Source organism: Mustela nivalis (genome assembly GCF_964662115.1).
Source record: "Mustela nivalis genome assembly, contig: HAP1_SCAFFOLD_2435, whole genome shotgun sequence".
Taxonomy (NCBI): Eukaryota; Metazoa; Chordata; class Mammalia; order Carnivora; family Mustelidae; genus Mustela; species Mustela nivalis.
The window spans coordinates 15,964-35,581 of record NW_028134230.1 but is presented as its reverse complement, the minus strand read 5'-3'; the positions used below and the strand labels follow the sequence as shown (position 1 = coordinate 35,581).

The following is a 19,618-nucleotide window of genomic DNA, read 5'->3' as shown; positions in this document are numbered from 1 at the left end:
ACTGTCAGCCCCAAAGGGAGCATTTCCCTAAGTTCTGCATGCCAGGGCTGCCCTGGCCTCTCTGGTCTCACGCCGAAACATCGATCCCACGTACCAGCTCACTGACCAGGGCAGTCGGCGGAGCATGAAGCCGTTCGAGGCTCAGAATGTCAAAGCAAGCCAGCTCGGGAGCAGAGCTCAGACACCTGCTGCCATGGGCATGCTGTGATCCGTGCTCGGCGACTGGAAGGGAGAGTCGGGATTTCCATTATACGTTATTTACTTCACACACAATTAGTTCTCCGCGGGAAGAGCCCCAGCTCTGCAGAGTCATTATTTCCTCTAGTGAGACCACTGACCCCGACAGGAAATGCCAGGATCGCAGCGGGGGCCACACAGAACGGGATTCTGTGCCCCTGGGAATGTTCCCCAGGCACAGGTTTCAACACGGAAAAGCAGCTTCCGTTTGGCAGAAGCAGAAGTGTGGGAACACAGACAGCATGGAGAATTCTGGGTGTGCGTGGGGGCTTGCGACACCCAGCCCCATGCCTGCCGTGCATGTCCTTGGGCTCTGCGCAGACCCTGACCAGGAGCTCCTTGGGAGGGGGCCCAGTGGGGTGTATTCTGAGACACCCTTTTTCTGGGTAGTTCTCAAGGCTGAGAACCATGTCAAGTGCACCTAAAATGCAAATTGATCTTCACGTAGCATCACACGGGGTCCGCAGGCCCCTGCCTCACAGTCCAAGCAGGGGAAGGGTGTTTTTGCTGCCACCTCCTCAGACCCCCCAGGTGTCCCCATTGTTGAAACAGTTGGGGTGTATGTTTGCTGCACAGCACCTCAGTGCTTCTCACCCCCAGGAGCATGTTAGCATCACCTGGGGAGATTTAAAAAATTCGGGGTGCCCTGGCTGTGCATAGACCTAGGGCTCGCAGCCAGGATTGTGTTGCTTAAAGGTTCCCGGATGATTCTGAGGTGTGTCTGGGGCTCCCTGATCCCAGCTGTACCCCCCTCACTTCCTCCCTCTTCCCCTGGGCCTCTCTGTGTGGTTTGCAAGCATGACGCCAAATTCTGCGACATGAATCGAACAGGAAAGTGGTTACGGGCGTCTGGCTGAAGAGCCCTTGGTGGCGGGCAGGGGGCCAGGGTTTTGCGGGTCTCGTTGGTGCAGAGGGGACCAAGTGCGACCGTCCCTCCTCTTTTCCTCGCCACAGGCTGCCTGAGACCTCTTGCCTCTTCCAATGGCTACGCGAACATCTCCGAGTTGCAGACCTCCTTCCCCGTGGGGATGTCATCTCCTACCACTGCTGCCCTGGGTACAAGTTGGAGGGGGCCGAGCACCTCGAGTGCCTACACAGCCTCATCTGGTCGACCAGCCCACGCCGGTTCCTTGCTCTGGAAAGTAATGTGTCCACTCTTCAGGAGGGTGACTCACAGTTACAGCGGGTGCTCCTGCGGGAGGTGATGAGCTGGGAATCCTGGTCAGCGCAACTCCCCTTCCTTTGAGTGCACACGGCCCTGAGCTGGGCCATGAGGCTGGTCATCCCCCAAGAGGCAGGACCTACAGCTAGTCGTAAAACGGGCTTCCCCCGTCTGAGGCTGAAGGGCATGAAAGAGAGGCGCTTCAGGCATCAGAGGTTAAACCGTAAAATATTGCCAAGTTAAGTGAAATGTCCTAAAAAATTAATTTTCTCTGCACGAAATGAAAACAGACTGTATTATGGCGTCATTCATTTTCTCCTTGCTTTATTGTGTTGTCCGTGCTTCTCCCTGTTCCTGTGCATTTTATGGCTGGGCTTGAGCCGTGGCTGGCACACGCTGGGAAGCCTGGAGCTGAGGGCTCCTTTCTTCCTGTTCTCCTCGAATGTGTGTCATTTCCCTGAGCAGTGGTTCGCAGTAGTGAGGGGACAGGGCATCCAGGGACAGCAGCAGGTCGGGGTCTGAGGGGTTTCCTGCTAGCGAAGGTGGGCATACTGGTTCAGCTCTCAGTTTCATGTGGGTCTTGAAATTATGACTGACGCACACACACTGATTTGCATGTGGGCCTCTGAGCACAGCGTGCAGGACGGGTCTACGAGGGGGAAGAGGAAAACAAAAGCAGGCTCCAGTTAGGAGGCCCCTGGAGCTTTTCCTGGAAACAAGACACGACCACATGACGTTCTTTCAAGGGTGTGCATGCAGCAGGGAAGACGCCGCTGGACCATGGGTTGTGTGGAGTGCTGACAGCCAAAAGAGGCCAGGGGGGCGTCCTAAAGCAGTGCTGGGGGAAGGGCAAGTGGGGGCCCCTGGGACAGCAGCAGGCATGCTCTCGTGAGTCCGGCCCCCACCCGTCCCAGGTCCCTGGGGTTGGGCCTCCAGTGCATGTGTCAGGTAAGACACGGTATGCCTGGTAAAAGCTGAATTTCAGATAAATGACAAATCATTTCTTAATTTGAGCGTACTCTCAATATTGCATGGGACTTAACTCATTTGTTAAATTCTCAATTCAAATATAACTGAGCACCCAGTACTTTCACCTGTTAACTCTGGGGACCCTCACCTGCAGGGATGCGGTGTCCCCCATGTCCAGAAGTGCAGGCAGGTAGAGGTGAGCCTGGGCCATAAGGAAAGGGGCTCCTCTGGGCCTGGGGGTGTCTCGTTGCTCAGAAAGCCAGAACTAGATTGGGTGGACGGTGTCATGATTACGATTCTATCAGTCCAAGATGCCTGTTTCAAGATTTTGACAAGTTTTGTTTAAATGTTTTTCAATCGGTTACCTTCCGATAAGCTTCATTTTGAAGCTTTGAGAGCTGTTTCTGTGGAGTCTGGAGGATCTGCAGGGAGCAAATGAAACAGACCCTAGTGTTAGTAGCTGGTAGCTAAGGTTGGAACATAGAACTGGAGTGTAGCCTCGTCCTCCGCCAGCAAGGGCTATGGCCAGAGTGACCGCTGCCACAAAGGCCACAGTGGCCTTTCCTCTGAGGTTTTGGTGTGCGAGTGTGTGCATGCATGGCTGCGTGCATGTGTGTATGTGTACACATGCACATGTACACATGTATGTACACCATGTGTATGTGTTTAATAATCCTCGCATGTCTGCTCTCCCTGTAAAGTATCTGGTGGAAGCACTCGTGGGATCTTGAACTGCTAACTGGGCAAAGATGCCAAAACAGTGATTCAGAACCAAGAGGCACAGCGCCGACTGAAGGATTTTTGTGTTTCGAGACTTGATAGAAACGGGGCCAGGTTGAACGATGGTTCGGGGTACCAGGCAAGGATTCATGGAAGATTATCCAGATGCATCGATGTTGCTGTTTCCTCAGCCTTACTGGAATCATATGCGGTCTTTGAAAGGAGGAGTCATGCTGTCACGGGGCACCCGTTGTCATCCCCAGGGACTCTGCCCCTTGCCCTCTGTCATCTGGTTCCCCCTTCAGTTTCCCATCTTTCTTAGCACACAGTCTGATTTTTCTTGATGTCCCAGGGAAATCCACTGCATGGTGCTGGGAAGCATGGAGCCTTCAGGGGCTTTTAAATGTAGGGGTGATCTGCCCCCTGAGCACCTGGGTCTGGTTGGCTGTGCCAGGAAAGTGGTTCCCTCCCGTTTTGGGGCTCCCCGGGACCCACCAGTGCGTCGGCTGTGGTCCCCACCCCAAGCCTTCTCCACACCCACCAACAGCCAGGAGATGGGGTCCCCAAGTGGGTCGGGAGGCAGCGTGCAATGTTGAGCAAGAGCGTGGACTGACGTCTGACTGGTTGGGCTCACATCGTAGGTTCCCACACGATGGCTTTGCCGTGGGGTGCATCACTTAGCTCTGTCAGCCCTGTTCCCTCACCTGTCACATGGGGCAGATGGTCATCGCTCCTCCTGACACCGTGAGAATCCAGCATGGACATCACACATTTAGGGAGGCTTGTGGCACATGCTGGGTGTTCCCTCCAGGGCCACTGTTATCATTCTTCTTGGAATTCTGTGCAGAGGCACATTAAGTAAATAAGTGAGAACCTGGGCGTGGCCATGTGAGCCCAGTACCCACACTTCTGTGCACACTCGGGATCGTCCAGGGTGTTCTGGTGCTCGCGTGGAAGGTGAATCCCACGTGTCAGGAGGAGGTGCTCAGCAGCACCAGTGATGCCATTGGTTCTGAGAGCTTAGCATGTGGCCAGAGGGTTGATGTGGCAAGCCACTTAGCGCCTTGTGAGGCAGGCGCTGGTTTTGACGCACTTCACAGATGGGCCAGCCTGGGCTTGTAAAGTTCCAGAAACTCAGCAAGTGACATAGCTGGGAAACGGGTGCACTGGGACCTCGACATGGGTCCCTGTCCTGTCAGAGCTCGCGCGTGTTATCGTCAGGGTGCGTCACCTAACTAGCTTGTTCTGATCACTTTGCAGCCTCGTGGGCAAGCAGTGTGATGTTTTTATAACCTTTTCTTGCAGAGTCAAACAATTTGGAAGCACTAACACGTAGGAAGGGGTTCATCTTTCTAGACTGGCTGCTGACCCTGTGGAGCTCTCCACCTCAGGGGATGTGTGGCGGACAAGAGCCGCTCACTGCCCCCCTGGCACCCCATGTCCCCATCATGGTGCAGAGCCTGGCCAGGCTTGTGTCTCCTCTCACAGGCCCGGATGGACACCTCAAGGGTGACATGACGTGTCCGGACGCTCCATCTCTTTGGCTATGGCGGCTCTTTCTGCCATGTGGGGCCTCCTGTCCTCCATGGGCCGCGGGGCATCTTCTGAGATCAGGCCTCTCTGGCACTGGCATCAGGCAGCCCCACACACATGTCAGCAAGCCCAGAACGGATGCCTCGCTTTGTGACGGAGTTTATGCTTTGAAAGGAAAAGCTCTGGCGGCTTCTTCAAAGGTACGGGTTGTGTTTTCTGATGTCTGTGCGCTTGTACTGAGAGTAGACGCCTCTGGAGCCTGTGTTCCCTGCAGCTGAGCTGGGGGCAGTGGATAAAGCAACAGAAATCATGAGGTCTTGAACCAGGTTGTTGGTCTATCCTTCAAAAATAGATGTGTGCGTATAAATGTACTTGGCCAGAGCCCCACGCGTCCCCGTGTGCCAGCCTGGCTCACTGCGGCCTCGGGAGTTGTCATCCCTGTGCAACGTCCATTCTGCCTTCATCCCTTTCTGTCTCTTTCACACACACACACACACACACACACACACACACACACACACACACATACACTATGGAGTATTATGCCTCCATCAGAAAGAATGAATACCCAACTTTTTATCAACATGGATGGGACTGGAGGAGATTATGCTGAATAAATTAGTCAAGCAGAGAGAGTCAGTTATCATGGTTTCACTTACTTGTGGAGCATAAGAATAACAGAGAGTACATTGGGAGAAGGGGAGGAGAATGGAATGGATTTGGGGGAAATTGGAGAGGGAGGCAAACCATGAGAGACTGTGGACTCTGAGAAACAAACTAAAGGTTTTGGAGGGGAGGAGGTTGGGGGTTGAGTGAGCCTGGTGGTGGGTATTAAGGAGGGCATATATTGCATGGAGCACTGGGTGTGGTGCATAAACAATGAATCTTGGAACACTGAAAGAATTAAATTAAATTAAAAAAAAAAGAGTGTGTGTTTCTGTGTCAAGGTCATGCTGCCCTGATTATGATGGCTTTGCAATTTATCTTGAACTCTGGGACTGTGATGCCTTCAGCTTTGTTCTTCTTTGTCAATATTGCTTTAGCTATTTGGGGTATTTTGTGGTTCCATACAAAGTTCAGGATACTTCAATCTAGTTCTGTCAAAAGTACTATTGGTATTTTGATAGGGATTGCACTGAATCTCTAGATGGCTTTGGGTAGTATCCACATTTTAATATTAATTCTTCCAATCTGTGAGTATGGTTTATCATTCCATTTATGTGTAAGTAGTGGTAACTTCTTAAAAAAACATGCTGGATAGCAACTGTATCAGGATTCTCCAAATGAAAAGAGTCAAGGGATTGGCTTATGGGATGTGGGGTTGGCACATGAAAATCCATAGGATAGGCCATCATTCTGGAGACTCAGGTGGGGTTTGATGCTGTGGTCATGACCCACAGAATTCTTTCCTCTTTGAGAAACCTCAGTTTTTGCTCTTAAGTCCCTTTGGCTGATTGGATGAAGCCCATCTCCATTATTGAGAACAATCTCTTTCATTTCAAGTCAACTTATTGTTGTTATTAACCACATCTACCAAACAACTTCACAGCACCACCTGGATTGTGCCTGAATAAATAGGTGGGTCCTAGACCCCAACTAAGCTGACACATAAAACTAACCATCATATAGCCAGTGAGGAAAAATGATATTTCAAGTTACTGACTAAAATCAGCATTAATTAATAAATTAGCATGAATAAAATCAATGAAGTTTGAAGAGCTACCTTTCTCACAATTTGAAGTTCTGAAGAAGCACTCCACCATCAACATATTCTTGGGCCCTCTCAGCGAAACTAAATTTTCCCCAAGACAACCAAAGACCATCATGAAATAGTTATCTTGGGACATGTTTTCTGCCAAAATTCAGTCAATTCCAAATAAGATTTTTGTGTCAACCTCTTCTCCCTGGTTTATGCAGCTGCTTGAGCAAGTAAAGAGGACAGAGTACATGTCTCAGGAAAGTAACATCCGCCTCCTTTTGGGTGATTTGTTGCAGGGTCCTTTGCATTCTTTTTCTCGGGATCAATATCACCCAATTAAACTCGTGTTGACAGAAGCATGTTTCTCTGTCCTTGTCTCTGGTGTCAATGAGGCTATACAAGGAAATGTTTTTCCCTGAAAGACATTCACCTTTTCCCCCTCTTTTGCCTCAAAAGCTGACTACTATGTTTGCTAGCACTTGGCATTGCTGTAAAAATGCCCTGAGAATAAAATTGATATGGTTGGCTTCATTTAGCTGTAGGGATAAGAAATAACTACATGGTGTGGTTGGAGGTGCTGAAGTTTGGCAAAGGTTAGAAACCTTCACAGGGATAATTGAAGGGCATCCTCATCAAGATCCCTATGAAGATGAAAAAGACCCAAACAACTTCTGGCTGGCTGCTCATCCAGGCAAAGACGGAAAGGTGGGAGACTGTGGCTGCCAAAGACCTTCCCTGATCATGGCAGATTTCCTGAATTTTCACTCTATGGATGAAAGGTTAGGTGACTCCATTATTAGACAGAAAAAATAGAAAAACTGACTTTAACTTAACTGCTTTACACACCACAAAGTGTCAGAATGTCAAGAATCAGAAAACCATTTGAATTTACTTTATTGATTCAAAAGATGTTTTGTTATATAATTAATTAAATTAGGCACTTTGGACTAAGCGAGAACCTAGCACCTGCTCGATATGGAAGTCAGTTAGATCCATTAAATGTCTAGGGTGCCTGAGTGGCTCAGTGTTAAGCCTCTGCCTTTAACTCAGGTCGGGATCTTAGGGTTCTCGAGGCCTGCATCAGGCTCTCTCTCAGTGGGGAGCCTGATTCCCCCCTCCCCCGCCCTTTGCCTGTCTCTATGCCTACTTGTGATTTTTCTCTGTTAAATAAATAAATAAAATCTTCTTAAAAAATTTAATGCAATCCCTAACAGAATTCCATCAGCAGTTTTCACAGAGCTGCTCGAAACAGTCCTAAAACTTCTATGGAACACAAAGACATTTTGTGTTTCTTTTTTTTCTTTTTTTTTATTAACATTTTTTAACTTATTTATTTGACAGAGAGAGAGAGGGATGACAAGTAGGCAGAGAGGCAGGCAGAGAGACAGAGGGGAAAGCAGGCTCCCTGCTTCCGAGCAGAGAGCCTGATGCAGGACTTGATCCCAGGACCCTGAGATCATGACCTGATCTGAAGGCAGAGGCTTAACCCTCTGAGCCACTCAGGCGTCCCAGACATTTTGTGTTTCTATGGAACACAAAATTTCTATGGACACAAAGAGGCGGGACCACAGCAGCAGCCCTTCCTCCCCACGCTGCTGGAAGTGCAGGGGTGTCCACACCCGCTAGGGGCATCAGAGGGCCGGCCCGGAAGTGCCTTAAGTATCCAGGCCAGCCGGCCGCATGGGATGGGCGCAGCCGGAAGTGCGGGCAGGACGCCGGAAGTGCCGGAAATACGCCGGCAACGTCCGCAGGCGCTCACAGGGAGCGTGGCAAGCTGCGGAGCAGGATGTCCCTGAGGCGCCCGGCCGGCCTGCGCCCAGCCGCCTGCTCCCCCAGGCCGGCTGCCAAGGCGCTGAGAGAGCTCGGCTAAGGACACCCCACGCCTTCCAGCTCAGCCCGTTGAATCACCCCGTGACTCTTTTTCGAGCCCCGCGTTGGTGGGTGTCACGGGCGGCTGCGCACTTCGCCTCCATTGGCGTGGCTGAGGCGGCAGAGCTGGGCTTAGGTCCTGCGGCCTGCGGGATGGACTTGCTCCAGAGTCTGCAGAGCCCACGCCCCCGAGGCCGCGAGAGACGGGAAATGCGTGCGCCCGGTATGCTGACGGCTCTGCGCGGTGCTCCCTGATTCTGAGGAACTGCCGTCCAAGGTGGGTGTGCGCCGGACCTTCCACTGCTCTCACTGGTGTCCAGCTGCATCTCCAGCCCCCATTCAGCCCGGTATCCCGTGGGGTGCGACAGCTGCGTGGGCAACAGGGGCCAAGGACGCCCCCTCTCCACCACTGGGGGAGCTGAGGGAGGGCAGCCCCCGGGGGCTGGGGCTCGGGGTGGGCTGCGTCCAAGCTGGTCCTCTCTCTTTGGGACGCTTCGGGGATTCTCGGGGACTCTGCTGGCAGCACCCTGGCATGGGTGGGTGGTCCTTCCTTCCCAGGTGCCCCTCAGCCCTGGGTTCTTGCTGCGTACTCTGCAGACTCTGATGGGATCCACCGCCACCCATCCCAGAGCTGGCCTCTGTCCAGCAGACGTTCCTGCTTACCCTTTGGTGGTCCCGGGAGGCTTGTGTGCTGTCAGTGGGGTGCACGTGCTGCAGCCGACGTGGTCAAGGCTCGCTCAGTCCATGTCAGTCTGGAAGGCTGCCTTGGGCTTATGACCAGGGAGGTTTCCTCTCTTTCCCTGGGGGAAGGAGAGGGAAGGCACCACAGAACTCCGGACAGCCCCAATGAGTCTGCAGCAGGGGAGGGGTTCCTCCACATGCCCCCTCTGTCTCCCTTTATCCCAGGCACCACCTCAGCTGCTGGAGGCACTGGGCCAGTGGGACACGGGGGGCAGGGGGTTGTGTTTGGATCCAGGAGTCACCAAGGGCTTTGTCCGTGTCCAGTGCCAGTCTGTGGTTGCTGCGCCTAGCATCTTCACTTACCATGCCAGGATCCCACTGACTCTTGACCCAACTGCACTCTGTGTGTTCTAGAAACATTGTAACGGTTTCTCCTGAGCAGTGTTGTGCACTGGGACCAAGGGCAGCCCTGGCATTGGGCCTCTGCAGGGAATGTTAGGTTCCTTTTCCAGGGTGGTCTCCAGGCGGGCTGGCTCTCCTGAGCTCTGGAAGCACAGAGGGACGGAGTCTGTTCTGGCCTCGTGGCTGGTCGGCGGGTCAATAGGCTCCTTAGTGGTTTGGCAGCCAAGATCTGAGACCATGGGATTAAGAGATACTGTTGAATCGAGAATTTTTACTTCTGACTCTTCCTTCCCTTTGGCTTTGGATGCCTGTGTCACTGGCAAGAAGGACACTGGTTTAGTCTTCAACCCTGTCCTGCCCTCGGCCAATGCAGCCCTGAAGGGCCCGAGATTTTCCTCACTGTAGCCCGCCGGATTCAAGCAGGGCTTTGAGCTGCTGTGGGTGAGGAACTGAGGTGGTCTTGCCAGCCTCTGCCTGCCTCCCGTTGCATGGTTCCTCCTAACCAAAGAAACTTAGTAAGTGCTTACTGTGTGTAAGTCCTGCTTTAGGAGCTCAGACGAGACATGGGGGAGAGGACCTGGCGTCAGGTGTGGGCAGTCCACAGACCTGTGGCTTAAAAGACAGCACTTCATGTTCTTGCAGTTCTGGAGGCTGGACATCAGAGGTCAGGGGCCAGCGAGGTCCATGCAGATGGCCGCCTTCTTGCTGGGGCCCCAAGTGGCCATTCCTGCCGTGTGTGGTGGGTAGAGGGAGTGGGGAGAGGGAGCTCCCCGGAGTCCCTTCTCACGAGGACACCAGCCATAGTGGCTCAGGGCTCCACCCTCATGACCTCTGTTAATCTGAGTCCCCTCCTCCAGTCGCTCAGGGGGATTTGGGTTTCAACATATGAGTCTGGGGGTAAGGGGGGACAGAAGTCAGCCCTTGGCAGGTACCTGAGACAGACCAGTGTGAATTTTGATGAAGGGGTACTGTGAGGCCTCAGAGCTCAGGGGAGAGCAGAGAAGGCTTCCAGGAGGAGGTGATCCAGAGCGGAGCTCTGAAGGAAGAGTGGCATGTGTGCAAATGTGCGTGTGTGTGTGTGTGAGAGAGAAGGGGGGTGTTAACAATCTGCTGTTTTCCAATTCGTGTGTTTTCTTAAGTCATTCCCTGAACGTTCCCCGTGGTTTGCTCTACACAGAACTTGGAGACACTGATGTGGGGCCCGGGGATGATCCGGAAGCTCACATGTGCAGTTTCCCAAATTACAGGCTGTAATGTTTGCTCTAACCTCATCAGCCAACTGCTAGACACTCCCAGTATTTGATTACAGCTGCTGGCCCCTAAAACAATCAATTGCAAGTGGGTCCCCGGGCCACCAAGTAGGCCACGTCTGGCTTAGGTCAGGTAAACATTGAATTACTGCTGGAGTGGGCCTGCGGAGTAGTGATGGGTTAATACCTACAGTAGTATGAAGTTGGCTCGGATTGCATTTTAAGTCGCTTTGCATCTATCTCTCCCGGGGCGGTTTCTCCTCTCCCAGTCGGACCTTTACTTTGTTCCTCCCCTCCTCCTTCCAACATTCCCAGTTGAAGCGCACAGGGCTTCTGACCTACCTGTGGGTCCGGGTGTGGTGGCTGGGCCTGAGCTCTTCAGGGGCCTCCTCCAGGCCGATGGGGTGGGCGGTGGCCAGGCCAGCTGAGGTCGGGCTCCCCACAGTCACCCGTCTACTCACTGCCTCCTGGGAGCCCTCTGTCTCCACCCACATTCTAGCTTCCAGATGTGGGTGGCCCCACTCCGGCGCAGGGGTGTGTGCAGACTGGTGTGAGGAGCCTCACATGCATTCGTTACCCGAAAAGAGTCCAGAACATCCCAGGCTCAGGGCCAACTGCTCAGGGCCCTTGCTCAGGCAAGGGAGGACACGGTGGCCAGGGGCTTGGGAAACTGTTTCTCATACTTAGGGTTTCCTTGTTTTTGAAGTTTTGGACTTAAATGCCTGGGCTTGGGACCAGAATGTGCTGGGGACCTTTGGGTGGAGGGGCCGGGCTCACCGGGATGGGCAGGTGCCTTTGGAGTCGCCCCGCGGTTAAACCTCTCGCTCCCCTGGCTGTGGCACAAGCCGCAATTTAGAAAGACTGCTGTCCAGCCGTTTCACTCTAAATAGTAAAACAATAAGTAAGCCTCGAAGAGGCAGCGATCATTTGCTGAGCAAGAATATTCTGAGTCGTTCTGATGTGCGAGGCTCTGGGCCAGCCAGGGTGGGAGTCAGAGATGAACAACAGGCAGGACCCAAGGCCTGCGTTGTCTGGAAAGTCACATGTGGGAAATAGTCATCTTTATTTCTCCCCCCGTGAAAATGGGCGTAGAGTGAGAAATACTCCAATAAATGGCAAAAATGATGCTTCTGTCTTAGTTATCTCTGTAATTCAGCACGTCGTTAGGACACATTGAAGTATTATGGGCTTTCTAAGTGTGATTATCTGCTATTGTTATAAACGGATAGCTTCGTGGCATAGGAGAAACCGTGTTTTTGTTTTTGTTTCCCATGATGGCTATTAGCAACATAGTAAACGTCTTGGTCGTTCAGACCCGTGGCCTACCCAGCGTGGGCCCTGGACACGCACCCATGCTGCAGGGACCTCGGAGGGCGGATTAATCATCGCTGAGCAGGTGGACTGGGGGTCTCCCAGCAGGCTGGCAGTGGAGCCAGGATGGTGACCCTGATTTCCTCTCCCTGAGGTCTTCCCTGTGATGTCACTTGCCTTCCTGCAGATAGGTGGGGGCTGTAACGGTGGCCACCTCCCAGGGGTTCTCTGGCTTAGATGAGGTCACATGTGGAAAAGCACTTACAGCGGTGTCTGGGCCAGCATGCGAGCTCCGCGGCTGCGAGCCATCCGTACCTCCTGTGCATCTCATTCTCCACAAATCCTCTTCAGCCTGCCTTGGGCAGGTGCTTTCCCTCACATCTTGGGTTTTAGACTTTGTGCATTCACGAGCAACTCTGTCCTCTCTTAAATTTCCCTTGGACACATTCATGGTTGGGGGGTACTCGGATAAGCTGGTACTTTCTTGCATACTTTACTATGCAGCTGTTCTTGACCCCGTGGAGGATCTGTCTGCCCCATGTGTCCTCATCTGTCCCTGTGCTAGGTCTGTCCCCTGGGGCCTGAGGTTCCAGCCCCCGGAGGAAGGGTTGTGGGGCATTGGCAGTCAGCTTTCCACAGCTGGCATGGCAGGTCCCTTTCTGAGGGTGTGGGGAATGTGGTTGGTCGCGCTACCAGGGTTTCCCAACACACGGGGTGATGGGTCCCGAGGCCTGAGTGAAGAAATGACAGCTCCCAGTGAACACGGTTCCCGAGCCAGACCTGTTCACGCTGAGACCAGGGAGCAGGTGTCGTGGGGAACCCGTCATGTTGGGAAAGTCATGGTCCCGAGCACAGTCCATGGGGTTTCACTCTCCTGACCATGGATAAGTCATTAAAGCCAATACCAAGGCTGAACTGTGATGAAGCAATTGCTGATTTCTGGGAGAAAATGAATGAACTCTGCACACACTACACCAGCAGAGCCGTGGTCTTGCCATGCTTCTGACCTTGCACATAAGAACTGAGAGTTTGAAACCTGTCCTCACCCTGTACTTTTAGGAGAATACCTTAGCACAAGTGTCCAGCTCTGCCTTGGGATACCCCTCTGCGAAGAGTTATCACAGTATTGGGAAGAGCATTCCCATGAGAATCACCAAGGACTCACTGTGCACCAGGCACCGTCACCGGCTTTCCCTGGGACCTCGAGCTGGGATTCCATCCCCCGGGGGTTGGGACGCAGTTTGACGGGAGGTAATTCTGTCTCCTGCCGCAGTGATGGGGAAGTTCTGTGTTGAGTGCAGGCAGCACCGTGGGGTCCAGGAGTAGAAACACGGGTGGAGGGCAGGGGACAAAGGCAGCACTGTCCCTGGGCAAAGTGTGAGGCTTGGTGCTGCTTGGGGGGGCCTCACTCTGGCCTGAACTACGAGTGTGTTTTGGAGACATGTAGGTAAGAGACACGAAGCATTGCCAGGATGGTGAGCATGACGATGGTGACATGGTGGCCATAGGCCAGCGTGTAGTGGTTGGCTGCTTTATGCATGGTTTACGTGCTTTCCACATATTAATTCGTACTCAGGTACTGTGTTCATCTCCATTTTCAGACCTCAAACTGCAGTATTGGGATACAGGCGGGCTAGGGTGGTGGGGCTGGGGTCCCATCCTGGCCCGTGGCCCCACGGCCTCCCTGCTGGGGCACTCAGCCCCAGAGCCTTTGAGGGACTTGCCAGCCTGAGGGAGGTTAAGCCCAAAACCCCAGAGGAAGGAAATGACGAACCAGAAGCATAATACCCTGAACACCGTTTCCTTCCCAAGAACTCCTCGGGAAGCCCTCGGCGAGCCCTTGCGGGACCCTGGGAGGAGCAGCATGTTTGAGCCATGCTTTGTAGCATATCTGTCCTCAGGTGTTGGACGCTGTCTGAGACACAGCGGTTGCCGTGACTGGGATTGGCGTCCAGAGGGCAGACACTAGGGGTGCCGCTGACCCCGGCCCATGCACCGGGTGGAACCACGCGGAGGCGCACAGCCCAGCTCAGCCCTGGGCCCGAGGCTGGGAAGAGCTGCTCTGGAAAATGGTCTGGCTGTGTTGGACACCGGTGGCTGGGGCGGAGGGGACAGGAAGCCAAAAAGATGCCATGAAGCAAGGGAGGAGCGGTAGTCGGAGTTCTCGTGACGAGCGTCCGTATGTGGAATGGAAAGTCGGGGAGAAGAGTTCCTATTAGGAAGATGGTGAATTTGGTCCCAAGACATCTGTGTTCGACAGGTAGAACAGCCCAGCAGGTGTATGAGAATGAGGACAAAGGGACAGGTGGGGAGACACATTGGTGCTGTGAAGGCAGATTTCTAGTCCTCTTCTGGGAAGCAGTAATTGTGATCAGTGTTTGTGGCCCAGAGAGAAGACTAAAGACCGGGAATTCACCAATGGCTCCCTGGGCCGAGGTGGGACTCAGGGAGAGCCTGGAGCCCATCTCCAAATCCCAGCTGCACAGCTCATGACCTGTGAGCTCATTGCTCAGGGGACCCTGGCATTCTTGGGGGGCTTGACGGGAACCCCGCTCCCTGCCCAGGGTTCCCTGGATTTTTGGGGGGATTGATGGGATCCCCGCTCACTGCTCTGGGGGGCTGGGGAGGTTGGTCTTGGCTGGGGGCTAGCAGCCCCCCACTGGTGGATGCAGCCACAGCTCTGCTATTTTTAAGCGTCTGCCTTGCTCCGGTGGAGGCTGCCGGCGCCTGATGCTGAATCACGATCCAGCTTGCTAAGTGCGGCGGAGCCCATGGCCTGCCAAGTACCGGACAGGCATCTGGCTCTGTGTGGCGGGTTCCGGAGGTAGCCGGGGTTGGGGAGGGCGACACGACCCTGTGACGGGGGCCAGGCAGGCCCAGTGCGGCTGTGGTTCTTGTATGCACCCCTGGGTGTATAGACTGACAGCAGCATCTCTGCGAGTTACCGGATTGTGGCTGGCTGTGAGATGAGGACTGTGTGCATCAAACCCGGGTATCTTTGCCATCAGTGCTGCTTTCATTCCTTCTCCTAGAGCAGAAGGCACCGACGCGCAGCCATCAGAAGGCTGCTTTGCACACTGGAGTCAGATGGAGGAGGTTGCGCGTCTTTGTCTGGGGTCCTTCTGCATTTCTGAGATAGGAAATTTAAGCAAGTCTCCTGCAGGGGAGTCTCTCCCAAGGTAGGCCTGCCTCACTTGTGCTCTCCCTCCCCGAGCACCTGTAGGTCACAGCCGGCCTTGTGTACCTCCTGTGGGGAGGTCTTCCTGCTAGAGCCCCTGGAGGGCTCACCTCCTGGGAGAGCAGGGCCATCGTTAGGCCTGCGCGTGAGTGAGGGTTTGAAGGAGTAAGCTTCCCAGTCCCGTGCTCACCTCCAGAAGGCCTTCTCTGCACCCGTGTGCCTTCTTGCCTCTTCCCCAATGCATGGGTGATGCAGATCATGGAGCCAGCCAGCACCCTGGCTGGCTCCATACCATGAGGGCTGGCTTTCCCCCGTCGGCTGAAGTGGCCCCTTGGAGGCTCCCAGAAGTTTCTAGAGCCTGAGCTGTCCATTGCAGAGGCAGGGTGGAGTTCCTAGTACTGGGCTGTCATGGCAAGGGGAGCGATGGACAGCATAGGCTGCCTGGCTTCTTGTACCTTCTTCCTGTGGGATGCATGATATTGTGGTGCAGACAAGCATGTCACAGCCCCGGTTGAGACCATGGAGTCCTCCTTAGGGAGCATGATTAGTGCAGGAGGCTTGTGGGCCATCGCCCGGGGCAGGTGTGCCCTGGGCGAGGGTCATGGCGGCGGGCCTTAGGGGCTGTGAGGTTTGGCCCACACATTTCTTGGCCCATGGATGTGCCGCTCTCAGGCTTATGAAGCTCCTGGCGTCCCAGAACGGCAAGAGTCACGGGGTGTGAGGACAGGTTCCTCCACAGCGGTCCTCCTCGGCCAGCCCGGGACAGAACCGAGTCTCTCTCCTCACTCTTAGCTCCCTCTTTGACCCGCCGCAGTGTGCTTCCAGCCCCCATGGCTCCGAAATTCTCCTGGGAGGTGTTGCCCTGGGAGGATGTGGGAGTGCCAACCCACGGACACTGTGGAGTCATCTGTTCTCAGTGCCCTTGAGCTCTTTGTGGCCCTTGATGGCTCTTTCTAGAGACTCCCCTCCTGTGGGCACCAGGCATCACTCACCAGTTGTTCCTCCTTCTGGTCCGTCTGTCTGCCCGCACCAGCCAGTGCAGCCAGGTGTCAGTTTCCACCCAGACCTGGGGGTCCTCCTTCCCCATGGAGTTCTCCCTGCACCTGCTCATGGTCTGTGCCTATGGGACCTCGTCTCACCATCCCAAGTCTCCCTGGGCAGACCTCCGGAGTGTGTGACTTTGGGGTCAACCCTATGTAGACCCTCCTGAGATGACACAAGGCATCTCTGTAGTGTGTGGATACCGAGCACCCTGTTCTCAGCTTGTGATGAGATGCAGCATCCCAGCATGGATCCCAGGGAGTCCCCCCTCCACAAAGGCACACGCTGTTCCTCCTGCCCGACCGAGGACAGATCTCATCCCCTCCTGTAGCACTTGACTGCCCTGCGGTCTTTTTGGATGTGAAGAATGTGCCAGAAGTGACACTGTGTTGTTCAGGGCTGACCCCTGAGGGTCCATCCCATGCTCCCACTTCCCTGCAATCCTGCCCCCATGCTGCTGGGGGGAGGGGCCACCTGTAAAGAGAGGCCCTCGGGGAGGACAGACAGCAGGCTCTGCCTGCTGGATGTCTGCCCAGCGTGTAGGAGAGCTCCCGACCCCTGCCGGCCAGCAGAGGGCCGCTGTGCATGTGTCCCTGCACCGTCAATCCACACTCACGGGAGATGACCTGAGCCTTTGGTTCCTAGCCCCCAGATGCTGGAGCCGCATTGGGCGACTGGAACGGGGAGCCACAGCAGGTTTTACAGGGAAGGTGTGCTGCCTTTGACATGGGTTTGTGATAAGTCTATGTACCTGATCTGGCAGGTTGACTGTGTGTCCTGAGGTGAGAGGCAGGGGAAGGGGTGCTGTGAGGGGAGACTGAAGGGGTCGTTGGGGAGCCCCCCTCTGCTGGGGACACGGGCATCACCTAGATCCCGGTCTTCCACTCCCAGGCGGCAGTCTACTGGGGGGTGAGCCGTATTTCCCAACCTCGCCGCAGGCCTGCTGTCCCGCCTCTCTGCACACATTTCTGCGCCCGTTGCTGGTGTAGGGTTCAGGCAATGCCCTGCACCCCATCCTCCCGTGGTGGATGTCCAGGTCACCCAGACGGTGGAGATAGAGCCCTGTGGGCACAGGTGGAGGCCAGCACGCTGCCTGGGGACCCTGCAGCCACACCCTAGGGATCCCAGGAAACCCGGGCAGACATTTGCTGGCTGCAGCGGGCCCGCAGTCCCACTCACCTAGAGTGGGGCCCTTAACTCCGTCTTATGGAGGGAGGGGCATCAGACACTTGGGGACCAGCTATGGCACCATCCCGGAGGCACTGAGTTTTTCCACTCCTGGCTTGGCTTCTCTTTCTACCGTGAAAACGCAGTATCTCAGACGGGACTTCCCCTCCCTGAATGCTGGGCCCTGTGTTGGGAGAGTGGCCGTACTGTGGTTGCCTCGGGTGACAGTGATGGTACCACAGGCTCTGGAATGGGGCTTGCTTGTTAGTGCAGCAGAGGCGGGTCGGGCCCCCTGGCCAGAGGGCCAGGACGCAGGGCAGGATGCAGGCCCGGCCGAGACGGAGGGAGCTAGCTGTAAGGCAGAAGGAGGATGGAAGGTGGAATGAGGAGGGCTTGGTGGCCAAAAGTCTGCGGGGCTGGGAGGGAGCCGTCCGGGGAACCCCGGGAGCCCCTGCATTGGGTTGTGTCCCACCTCGTGGCCAGCCGGCCATCAGGGAGGGCTGAGTAAAGGAGTCCCAGAGAAGCCAGAGGAGTCTGCGTAGAGGGCAGCTGGTTGGGGGGGTCCTCGAGGCGGCCTGGCTTGGGTGATCCCCCAGCAGAGTGCGCTGGAGTCCCGAGGGCCCAGCTCTGAGCTGGTTCAGCGCCGTGTGCTTAGGAACTCACTCATTCATGGTTCCTTCAGCCAGCTACCATGTTGTGAGGACCTGCTCTCTGCTGGGCCCGTTTCTCTGCATGGGGCACAGAGGCATGGACAAGACAGATTGTAGCCAGCCCTCAGGAGTTGGAAGTCCAGTACACAGGTGACCCTGGCCTCCTGCCCACACCCTGCGTCCGCAGGGGAGGTGGTCTCTCCAATCCTCTCTGCCAGGACGTCTGATGGCACCTTCCTGGCACCACACGCCGCTTTACCTGGTGGCTACGTGCCACGTTTGGCCGGTGGCTTGAACCTCTGTCCCCATTCCCACAAGCTCCTCTCTGTGTCAGCCTTTCTCATCCGTCCTGTGTGGACATGGACCCTCATGTGAGGATGGAGGTGTTCTTAGAGGAAATCCTCTATGTGAGGGATGGGGAGGTCCTGGCCCTTGGAAGCTCTGCTTCTGACACTGGGGCCCCTGGTGTCCTAGCACAGGTGTGACCTTCACAGCCCCAGCAGGGACGGTTCTATCTGCTGCCCCACATCCAGTTCCAAAAATAACATCTGTTAGACTCTCACGGACTTCATCTCTAACTTCTGTCCCCACAGCTCCTTCACGCTCACATTGACAGCATCTCCGTTCCCCAGCGTGGTTGGAAAAATGAGTCAGAGTCTACCACGTCTCCTTCTCAGGGCTGGTAAGTGCTGCAAAGCATACATCCTGTTTTCCTTTTTGTTGTTGAAGAATGTGTGCCAAATTTCCACAAGAGAGGATTCTTGTTATTAGTGAGGAGCTTTTATTAGGAGGGCTTTTTCCTCACTAGCAGAGTGGGAACCAGTAAGAGTGTTTCTGGGGTTGGGCGAAGGCTGGTCAGACGGAGGTCAGGAGGTCTAGTGGACACTTGTCGTTGGAGGTTGTTGCTGGCCGATCAGCACGAGGGGTTTGCCTTCAACCCATCTCAGAGCCATGCTGAGGGGCACAGGCATCTTGGAGCCAAGAACACTGAGCCTCAGACCCGTGGCCAGCTTGGTCACCCTCGCTACACCCCGTCCTCTGCTTCGGGACGTCCAGGTGGGAGGGTGACATCTTCTGGCCTGTCGTAGATCCTTCCTCACACGCTTCCCGCCAGCCCTTCCCAGCCTCCGGCTAACAGCCCCAGCCAGGTGGCCCTTTCCTGAACCCCCCGAGGGCATCTTTCCTCCGGGAGGCCCCGTAGAGCAGCACTGGTGGATGTTTTTATGGGTCATGTTCTGAACGTCACACCCGAGTTAAATCTGTGCTGATTCAATTAGAACACGCAAGCTGAGGGACTTCTTCACGTTCCATGACTGGGTCCTAGGTGAGTGGCTTCTCTCTCTGGACACAGGTGTCCTCACTGCCGTGCTGCTAGCGAACGGCCGGGCCCTCCCTGCTCAGCCTATGTGCCAAGCGGTCTTGCGGCTGGATGGCAGAACTGGAAGCCCATGGCCCTGCACACACGGGAAACTGAGGGCCGGGCGGCGGGGGTGGCACACTGCTCAGAGCCACACAGATAGGCTTCTGTCTGGGGTGGGGGGTGGTCAGGCCAAGGCCCGAGGGGCTTTAGAAGCTGCACCTGAGGAGCTGGCCGGGGCTTGGGCCAGGTGGGGTCCCGGCCTCCAGAAGATGCCACGTCCTGCTGCCCCCAAGCTGGGAATGTGTGACATCCCCTTGCAGGAGGGGCTTCGCCGATGTGACTGGTTCAAGGTTCTCACTGGGGGTGGGGTGATCCTGGATTGTTGGGCC

At 55.1% G+C, this 19,618-nt stretch overlaps 1 protein-coding gene across 1 annotated transcript in view; it reads left to right on the top strand.

Moving 5' to 3' along the window:
- LOC309858438 (uncharacterized protein) overlaps window positions 1-19,618 on the top strand; it is a gene marked incomplete at its 5' end in the record, with an annotated part of 35,868 nt that overhangs the window by 7,286 nt on the left and 8,964 nt on the right. Inside the window, 2 exons of the mRNA XM_082751132.1 lie at window positions 1,192-1,379; window positions 18,463-18,551. Of these exons, the coding sequence (XP_082607258.1) occupies window positions 1,192-1,379; window positions 18,463-18,551 (277 nt within the window). The remainder of the gene's footprint in view (window positions 1-1,191; window positions 1,380-18,462; window positions 18,552-19,618) is intronic.